At 53.5% G+C, this 10170-nt stretch overlaps 1 protein-coding gene across 3 annotated transcripts in view; it reads right to left on the reverse strand.

The window, feature by feature from the left end:
- Positions 1–526: 526 nt before the first annotated feature.
- The window catches only part of BSCL2 (BSCL2 lipid droplet biogenesis associated, seipin), a 10086-nt gene continuing 442 nt past the window's right edge, over positions 527–10170 (reverse strand). For 2 of the 3 annotated variants that reach the window (XM_069066145.1, XM_069066146.1), the window contains exons 2-11: positions 7717–8024; positions 6816–6897; positions 3880–4023; positions 2911–3045; positions 2561–2658; positions 2037–2178; positions 1844–1910; positions 1039–1125; positions 869–946; positions 527–771 (exon numbers count right to left, since the gene is read on the reverse strand). In XM_069066145.1, coding sequence (XP_068922246.1) covers positions 623–771; positions 869–946; positions 1039–1125; positions 1844–1910; positions 2037–2178; positions 2561–2658; positions 2911–3045; positions 3880–4023; positions 6816–6897; positions 7717–7925 — 1191 coding nt within the window. In that variant the 5' untranslated portion in view covers positions 7926–8024 and the 3' untranslated portion in view covers positions 527–622. Of the gene's footprint in view, positions 772–868; positions 947–1038; positions 1126–1843; positions 1911–2036; positions 2179–2560; positions 2659–2910; positions 3046–3879; positions 4024–6815; positions 6898–7716; positions 8025–9979; positions 10139–10170 lie in introns of those variants that run through there. The other variant, XM_069066147.1, reaches the window with a different exon arrangement.

Genomic DNA, 10170 nt, shown 5'->3' on the forward strand with positions numbered 1-10170 from the left:
AGGAAAACCACATTCATCTGGCTCCACTGGAGACCAGGCTTCCAGGGTCCTGGAAAGGGAGGGGAACATGGCCAGCAGCCAGAAGTGAGAGAGTGCAATGTGTCAGGCATGTGAGGAAGGCACATCTGTGTGATGGCACATGAGCAGGTCTCTGGGGCCCACATGGGATGCCTGGGCTCCACACCCACCAGCTTATTTCCTGTCTTACACCTCCCAGTGGATAGAGGGAGGGGTGAGACAGAACAGTTCTCAGTACGTCAGCCCCTGACTCCCCCCAGTCCTAGGGCCAGATGAAGGACCCACGTGAGATGGAAAGATTAATAGCTTCCAGAAGAACCATGCTCTTAGGGCTCAGTGGGCTGTGCCCTCAAGGATTGTCCTGAACCTCCTCCAGGTCCCCCAGCCCCCAACACGTGAGCAGCCTGGACGTGAATGAGCTAAGAGGGGAATGCCCCAGGGGCAGCCACTTTTCCATTCCCTGACTGGTGGCATTCCCAATCTGGCCCAAATAGGAGAGAAAACCAGATGGCGTGAAAAAAGTTTATTGTGGAGAAAAGAGTGAAAGGATAGAGGGCAAAGGAAAGTGCTGGATATGTGAGGGCCACAGTTCCGTGCCGTCCCCTCAAGAGCTGGAGCAGGCCGAGCGGAGGCGGGGGGTGCCTGAAGGGCTCTCGGTGCTGCCTGGGGGGTCGGCACTGCCCAGGGTCTCCGGGCAGGCAGAGGGCAGGTTGGCCTCAGTCAGCAGGGCTGCGTCCTCCCAGGAGCCAGAACCTGCACAGGAGACAGAAGGGAGGATGTGAGGAGGAAGAAGAGGCTGAGAGCGTGAGGCCCCCAGTCCTTCCCAGGCTTCTCCAGCAGGCCCCCTCACCGTCGCTGGCCTCCTGATCCAGCCCCTCCTCGCTAAGAGGCTGCCCTTCAGGCCCTTTCTCCTCCAGCAGCTGACTCCCTGCAGAAAGAATGAAGGGGGCCAATCATGCTTGGCTGGCTGTGTCTTAGGAGGGGAAATGGAAAGGACAGGGCAGGGAGGTGAACACGTACCCGGCCCAAGGACAGCTGCGTGGTCCCCATCATCCTGCAATTTCTCTGGAAGCCTGGTTAGCTCTGCTCGGCCTCTTGGCCCCAGCCCTGAGGAGAAGGAGAGGCTCCAGGAAGCTGTTCCAACAGGGACATTCACTTCTTCCCTGCCACCCCCACCTCCTCCAAGCAGAGGGACTGAGGGGCTGAACCCTAAAGCTGGACTCAGGAGGCCTGGGCTCCATTGGTAAGAAGGGGTAGTCTGATGCCACTTAGGCCTGGGGTTACTGTGAAAAAACTGCAGAGTTGGGCAGCGTCCTGAGATGCTATACACGTGTGAGTTATTGCTATGATCAGAGAGCCTGGTCAAGGGGAATGAGCTCTGCAGACAAACCAGGAACCAGACCATATCTGGGAAAATGCCCAGGCTTTCTCCAGGGCCCCAAGTGCTCAACGCCACAAAGCCAAGGCTCTCCTTAGCACCAGGGCACTCCTGGGGACCTCAGAAGAGACCCCAAACTCCACAAGGCTCATAGCGGGCTAAGCAGCTCTAAGATACTATTCCTGCTACCATCAGGTGATCCTTCTATGACATTGGGCCCAGTCATGGCCTGGCATGCCAACAGTGGCATGAGATTTCATGGACATGTATGACTGGAAAGGAAGTGAGCCAGCCATGACAGGAGGAGGAGGGAAGGGGGATCAAAGCCCAGTGCAAGGGCTCTAGCTGCTGGGATGGCAAGGAGTCCCACAGGAGAAGAATGCCTTTGGGAATGCAGAGAGATGCCCCTCAGGGAGATCACAGGGCCCGAGGTGCCACCCAACAAACCTGGCTGTCTGGCGGGGGCCCTTCTCTGGCCTTCTGGTTGGGAGCCATCCTTGCCTCGGTTTGTCACCTAAGACAAGGAGAGAGGTCACGGAGCTGGGACGAAGGAGGGACCCCCCAAAGTTCTCCTGGGAAGCCATGTCCCAGGCTTTCTGGACGCCTCTCATTCCCCAGTCCTCTTCAGTGGCCCCAATACCTGCAAGGTGAGGCGGTGCCTGGGCCAGATGCCGCCCCACACCCACTGCAGGTAGCTGAAGAGTACGATGACGCCGAGGAAGGTCAAGTTGCTGGCAATGCCCACGACAGCTGAGGTGACGGGGAAGTTGTAGAGCAGATACCTGAGGCCGGGCAGGGAGGAGAGTCGGCCTAATGAGCACCTGGATGGCGCTGGCCTGGCTTCAGAGGCCTCTAACCTCTGATGTCCCTCCTAAGGACTAGCCCAGAGCTGCGGACACGCTTAGAGAATTGTACCTTGTGTTAATTTAGGAGCTGGGAGGGAGGCAGCCCAGGGAGACTGAGGCAAGGCCAGGGGCTTGCCCCGAGTGACTCTGTGAGCCAAGGTTTCCTTCCTTCACCCTAGCCTGGCTTCGGGAAAACAAAGCATCTCTGAGACTGAAAGCTCCCCCGGCCCAGACAGGAGGCCAAAGCAGCCCCACTGGAAAGGCCAACGCCCTTGCCTTCCCTTCCTGAGGCTTATGCTTCAAAACCCCGTCCTCCTACCTGAGCCCTGTGAAGTGGGCGTGGATCCGGAGCTGTGCCCCGTAGAGCTGAATACGGTTGCTGTGGATCTCGATCACTGCTCCCGTGGTTGGTGTGTACTATGGAGGAGGGACCCAGTGTCAGCCCCAGGGGCTCCTGGGAGGTTCCATTCCGCCCCCACCTCCCAACCCAGTCTATCTCTCTTCTCTGTCTGCCTTTTTTCTCCCTCTCTCTTTCTCCTTGCTCTCCATCTCTCTTTCTCCCTCTCTCTGTCTCTCCTCCCTGCCTTTCTGCAGCCTTTCAGTAGAAGGGGCCAGGGCTCCCCAACTGCTCTCTCCTATTAGCGCCTGACTCCAGGGCCCCCCCCTCACCGAGTCCTCCCGGTAATCTGCATACAATTCCACCTCCAGGAGCTGCTTTTGTTCTGCAAAGCCAGACAAGAAGAGGCCAGAGAAGACGAGGGTGTCCAGCAGTCGAAGCAGTGTGGACCGGTAATGCAGCATAGCCTGTGAGGGCCAGAGAGGAGACATGAGCTGCCTAGGGAAGACTTGCTGGCTCAGGTCTTGGCCCCATCACACCTACTCCTGCCCAGCCCCTCTTCAGTACTATATGTTCATGTGCATGTGCTTCTTCCCCTGCCTGCTCCCCCAATCTCCATCCCCCTCACTCCCAGATCACCTGCCTCTAACCAGTCTCTGGGTCACCATCTCAAACCCTGGCTGCCCTCTTGCCTTTGGTTTGCTATAAAGCATATTCCTCTTTACTGAAAGCTCGTGTCAAGGCCCCCATCTTCTGGAAGCCTTCCAGAGCCAAACCCACTATTTTAGCCCAATAAAATCTGTCCTACAGCCCTCCCCACCCCCTGCCCATTATAATCTGAACAGTCCCTGGTCAGGGGTTCTTAACATGGATCTCACAATCCTTGAGTAGATTTCAGAGGGCCATGAAATTGGACTGGGAAAAAAATACACCTTTCTTTCAATATATCTAATGCATTTAGAAACAGGATTCTGAGAAGGCGTCCAGAGGCACTTCCTCAGACTGTCAAAGGGATCCAGGGCACACAAATGTCTAAGGCAAGTGGAGGCTGAGGATCAAATGGAACACTGTTGCTGGACCCTAGGGATAAGATGGTCTGGGTCGGGTTCTCTCAGCCCATCGGCTAAAGAGCTCCTCAGTGTCCAGGCCAGTCCCAAAGTTGGTGCTTCAGCCATGGGTAGGCATCCCATCCCAAAGTCACCCAAGAACACTAACTCTGGGCTCCTTGCTCCCCTCTACAGAGCCTCCTCCAATGGTTCCTTTGCTTGGCTTCCCCTCCACACCTAACCCCCAAGACTCACTGAACGGGCAGAAGAGGAGATGACTCGTCCCCCACGGGTGTAGCAAGCAATGGTGACCATGAACATGCCCAGCTCCTGGTTCACTGGGGACTCAGGCATCTCTAACTCCAGGGAAATTCGGTAAGGCTGTCCGTACATCAGCACCTGTACCACAGTGGGGGGTGGGGCTCATCAGGCCTCTGCTCAGCCCCAAGCTCAGCCAAAATATTTTTTACTATCTTTTGCTTTTTTATCACTTTCATTTCTGAATTTATCTCCCACCACCAACTAGTGAGTGAGCCATGATTTGTATCAAAGAATTAAAAAAAACCCAAATATAACTGAGTAAATCCAAACAAGTCCACTGAGTCTGACAGCATAAGAAATATTCCAAGTGTCTAGTTCAGCAGGGGGGGGAGGGAGAAAGGGAGGGAGAGGGAGGGAGAGAGAGAGAGAGAGAGAGAGAGAGAGAGAGAGAGAGAGTGAGTGAGTGTGTGTGTGTCCACCTCCTAATTTCCCCAGAGTCCCTGGATCCAAACCTTCCCTTGGAGCCCCCACTGGAGCTGCTGCATGCCCCAGCCTCAGAGCACCAGAATCCTGCTCATACTTCCAAGATTGGGCTTTGCTTCCCTTGTTCAAATCCTGTCTGCTGCACATCATCAGTGCCTTTCCTTCTTGGAAAGCAAACTCCCACATTGCCAAATGGGTCATCCGTGACTAAGGGCCACGTGCGCTAGAGACCATCCCTCTGGACTGGGCCCGACACCGTTTCTATCGTTAATTAACCAGCAGGCAGCTCCTTCTTCTGGAAGCATTACTCTCTCGTCCCTCAGAAGCTCTTCTCAGGTGCCCTCTGTCCCAGGGTCAATGGTGAGCATGATCACCCCTGATGTATGCAGGGGCCAGCCAGACGCCCAATGTGCTTCCCACTCTAGGAGGTCATGGCTCCCCTTGCTTTAGCTCCTAAGATCCAATTTCTGCCCTGACCATCCTGGGCACCCCTGGTGTCTCCAGTTTAATTAAGGATTCAAGCCCCGTGTGGAGCCCTTTTTTAGCCTGGGGATGATGTGACCACAAGGTCACTGCCTCCTTTAGCGTGTGCCATTCTGGTTTTTGAGGCTTCCAAGAGTATTGTTGGAAATGACAGCATTTCAGCATCTTGTGACCAAGTTTGGGCCTCTGTTCTTGGCAGAAAGAAGAGCGTGATGTTGCCCAGCCTACTTCAGCACTCCAACAGCCTGATATATCCTTGCTCATCCTGGCCACCTTCAGACTCCCCCCTTTCCTCAAGCTTTCTCTCCCAAGGCTCCTCTGGCCCTCAGTGACTTTCCTAACACTCCTGGGCAGGTCAGTGATATACCCTTCATCATATTCTGGGCTGGGCTGCAGGCCCTAGCGCCTTGTCTCCCAGCAAATCAATGCTAGCTAAATTGCATACCAGCAGTTAGAGGATTAGGGGACTCTTTTTATCCAGGCCCTGAGCTTATATGGTGTGGGGTGCCCAGGAAGCACTCTGGAGCCAGGAACTCTCGTAAAGGGCTGCCGCACTTTGCCCAGCATCTCTTCTCAGGCTTCAGCTTTTCCCACTTCCCTCCTCCATAGAGGGAGCTGACCTTCAGAAAGAGCCATCTCCAAGGGCCCCAACCAGCACTCTGGGACCTCCCCTCATGCAGGTAAGGACGTATTGCAGCTGGGGGGGGGGAATTCAAAGAAGCACCTGTTACCTGATGTGCATCACATGTGAAACTGAAATTCACCTGCCCTATGCTGCCCCCTCACCTGGGAAAATCCCAATTCATTTTTATTATCTTGGCATTTCACTACCCCCAAGAGCCAAGGGGCCCCTACAAATCTGAACACTTCATGGCACATGCCTCTTTCTAACCTCATTTATTTAGGGAGGGGCAAGGAATAAGTATTTATTAAGGACCTACTATGTGGTGGATATTATGCTAAACACTTTACAAATCTTAATCTCATCTGACCCTCCCAACATCACCATTTTTTGGCTGAGGTGAAGTGAAGGTCACACAGCTGGTGTCTAAGGCTGTATGGGACTCGGGTCTTCCTGATTCCAGGCCTGGCACTCCATCCACTAAGCCACTTCTAACTAAGTCTCATTTCAACAATCATGAGTTAAGACAGCTCCTGGCACACAAAGTGTTGGGAGGATCCCATGGCTTCCACCTTTACCCTCTGGCAGAAATATTCCCTGATCTCTAGCAAGCTGCCCATTTGTGATCAAACACTTTTATCTCCCCATTTTTTTAAGCCTGTGCTATAAAAACTTGCCCCAGGTTTTTTGAAGGTCTAAATAAATCATGCCCACTGACCAGCAGCATAGATTTAGAGCCGGAGGGGCCCTAGGCGGTCAGCAGTGAAACTCATCCTTGTCACAAGGTAACAAGAGGCAGAAGCAGGCTTCCCAAGCCCAGGCCCTTGGACACTCAAATGTAACACATTGTCCAAGACATGGTCCTGCCTTTTGGAGACAACTACTCATAGGAACCTTGTTGCCTTTCTCTGAGTTGGGTTCTCCTCCACTCAGGTGTTTCCCGATTCCACCCTCTCCCCCCAGCTCTCCAGTGGGGCTGACTGGCCTGCAGCTTCTTGGCTGTCTTCTGGAGGCATGGGACATCTAACAAGCCCTTTGACCCAGCAGTCCTTTCTGACAAGCTGACACAACTTGGTTGTCAGTTTCACAATTTTACCCTTGAATCCTATGGACACTTGGGTGGATTCCCCCAATGATTTATGTTGCTACTAAATAAAAACCGCCTATGGTTTAACAGCAGGTATGGATATGAGAGCTGAATCCTTCCGAGGAGACTCTCCTTGCCCTCTCCCCCAAAGACAAACAGTCATTTATCACCCAGTGTTCCTCCTCTCATGGGCCCAGGCCTCTTTTCCCAGAGCTCCCAGTACCAGCTCTTTCCCCACCCCTTGCCCCTACTCACCCGATCACGTCCACCTTTAACCAGGGTGACGTTGGCAACAGGAAAGGAGCAGAGAAGGGGTCCAGCAGAGCCACAGTCTGTCCTAGGGTGGGAAGGAAGTGCTGTTACTTCCCTCATCACCCCCACTGACTCCATGGGGGTCCAGCTTTCCCTACTTGCACAGGATGAGCGCTATTTACTCCCACTCCCTTTTTCTGTTGCTGCATCATGTTTTCTAGGACAAGATACTGGAGCTCACTGTACCCATGAAAAGGGAAACAGCCCCAATATTGCCATCATATCTGTATCAGCAGGTCCTGTGACACATAATAAGAGTCAAGTCCCTGGAACTGAGAATGAGCAGAGCAGGAGAGAGGGGGGGAGATAGAGGAAAAGAGGAAGGAGGGAAGAAAAGGCATCCCCAATAGGAAGATGACTTGGTTATACTCAATGAATACGTAATGAATACAGGATGAATGAGTAAGGGTTAATGGCAGGGCTGAGGGTGGAAAGGGATGTGCCCTGTAGAGCAGGTAAGGGAACCTCTCTCTTCTGACAGAGGAGCAAGGGATGACCAAAACACAAAGCCCCTTAATGCGAGGTCACTGTATTGGGTATTTGTGAGTTTTTCTTTGTTACAAGGGAATCAATAGGTAGGAGGGATTTCCAGAAATGACTATGATGGAAAAATCAAAAGCCATCAACACCAAAGTTTTTAAAGAATATATGGCTTGAAATAAAAGAAATCCCATTCAAAGTTCATTGGGGCCCTGAGAGAAGTCATTCCAAATAGGCCAGCTAGGGTCTCATGAGAGTTTAAAGGAGCTGAGGTTGGGCCCCCAGCCTTCCCTAAACACCCCAGCCCAAACTTGTACCAGCTCTCTACTCTCTGCCAGTCACTTGGTAGCAGGAAACCTCTCACCTGTAGGAAATGTGGACTGGGCTGAGGTGGCTGACTGTGGGCATGTAGGAGTAGTAAAAGGAGCCATACAGGAAGACAGACACCCAGAGGAGGAGGAGAATGGTGCAGAACAGCACTCCAAACTGTAACAGGAGCTTCCGGGTTCGGCCCACCACCATCTGGCCCACCTCCTGGGCCCAGAGCAGGGCTGGCACCGGATCACTGGCCATGAGGGGACCTGACTAGGCCCAGGTGTCAGGCCGCCTTGTCCAATGTGCTCTGTCACCTGGATGTGGCCCCTGGCCATGGGACAACATAGGCGGCTGTTCCTAGAAGAAGACAGAGAGGGAGGAAACGTGGTTCCTTCTCCAGTGGAGGAAGAGTAGCTGGACTGGCTTCAGGGCCCTGGGGGGGCGGGGGAGGAGGGAGGGAGCTGGAGAGAGTGAGATCCACCCCCTCTTCAGTGTGACTCAACTACTCTGTCTGTAATCCATTCCCACACCAACAGCCCCAACTAGAATCATTTTAAAAATCTCTTTGCACTGAGCTTTTAGGGCTACAGAGTATTTTTCCCACAATCCAGATAAGAAAAAAGATGGGGAAGGTCAAGTGTCAGCCTTTTTGCTTCCTACCAAACACATCCAACTAAGGGCTGGTCCTGCTGTCCTCTCTATAGCCCCATTAACTCTCTGTTCAGCTTCTCCCTAATACATTAGCCTGAAAGTCATCAAGGCAGGTTTTTAGTCTAAATTTTGTCTCCCTTCACATCTACCCAAAGTAATGAACATTCAAGATGACCCTAATCTGATGAACATGGGTACATTCTGTCCAAGGATGCTGCCCTGCCCATCCTGTGTGCCTCTCCATCTGCAGCTTCCCAGAGAGGAAAGGACCACCACCCACGAGGATCCTTGTTCATGCGCTTGGGGTACCTCTGCAGCAAGGTCTACTGGAATTTTTTTTTTTTTTCCTAACCCAGGAAACATGGTAAGACACTTAATAGTGAGTTAAGCTGAATGTCAATAATCTCTCCAATATCCCCAATTCAGAGAGAGCTGATTTGGAAGGAGGCAGGGGCAGAGTCAACCTTCCCTGCTCTACTCATCCCTTTGAAGTTCCCCAGAGACAGCCAACCATGAGCATGGGTAACAGAAAGAGTGCTCAGCAGCTCTGAGAGGCACTGAAGTCTAGGTCCTCACAGATCCCTCCCTCACCCAAGGGAGCTGTCCTAGAAGGGGGGAAGTGATTGTGTGTCCATAGTGTGTGACCCTAAGGCAGGTCCCTTTATGTCTAAACTTCCATTTCCTTACCTGAAAAATCCTTGTACTTCTCACCTGGTAGGATTTACTGTGGGCAAAGTGCTTTATCAATCCCCAAACTAGAGAAATGTGAGGAGTTATAACTCAGTATTTCAAAAGCTGCCAGAGCTTTGTTACACAATGCCTAGGAGAATTTGGGCAAACTTCAGCTCTTCCCTCTGTAAAATGAATGCTTTGATCTGGACAACTTTAAAGGTCTAAATACAGCTCTGAATCCTTGGGATGAGGTAGGAGGGCAGAAAGGAAACTGTGAGGAAGAATCAGAAAAAATGAGATCCTTCTGTCCCCCGCAGGAGAGCAGGGCAGAAGGGGTGCAGAGGGTCTGAGGACAGAGAGCTGGGCGCTACTGAATGTTTCCACTTCAAGGGAGAGAACTGGCATCGCCGATCTCTAAGGTCTCTAGAGGGCTCTAAGCCTTAAAACCTTATCCTCTTGCATTAAGAAACCTCCTCCTGTCCTCTGCAAAGAGAGGCAGCGCCAAGTACTGGGAAGGGCACCAGCTGTGAGGCCTGAGAACCCTGGCAGGGGCAGTGCCAGCGACTTGCGTCTTGGGCAACCCATAATCCTTCGTGAACCCCCCCTTTTCTTCTCCCTAGGAAAAGGGGAGTCGACAGAACTCTCTCACGATTATTCGTGAAAAAGCCCTCGGGGCCCTTAGATGCTGGATAAATGACACAAACGTCGGCCCAGGGCCCTGGGTTACGGGGTCACACCAGGAAGGGGCCGCTGGACAACCTAGCCCAACCCCCTCATTTTAGATGACAGGAAAGTTATTTCCGGGCGCCTCTCCCCCCGCCACCCCCGTTATGGGATCTGCTCGGGTAACCCGGCCGGGAGGAGGCAGGGCTGGGGGCTCAAGAGCCCATCTTCCGCCCTGCCTGGCCGGGGAGGGGGCTGTGCCCGAGACCACTGCTGCGAGGAGGCCCCCCCCGCTCTGGCCCCCGAACAAGCCTCAGTGGCTCTACCTCGAAGATGACCGGGCCCATGGGCGGCAGGAGCCCGGGGAGGACGGGCACAGCGGACATTCCTCTCCCGCGTCCCCGCCCGCAAAGCGCAGGCAGCCGGCCCCGGCCCAACGACGCCCCGGGCTCGGGCCTCACAATGGCTCTGTGAGGTAAGCGCCGCGGTGGGGAGGGGCCGGCTGGGGGAGACCCAA

The sequence above is a fragment of the Petaurus breviceps genome, unplaced genomic scaffold (genome assembly GCF_028583685.1).
Source record: "Petaurus breviceps papuanus isolate PSGF00001 unplaced genomic scaffold, PetGlider_PUasm1.0 90721, whole genome shotgun sequence".
Lineage (NCBI taxonomy): Eukaryota > Metazoa > Chordata > Mammalia > Diprotodontia > Petauridae > Petaurus > Petaurus breviceps.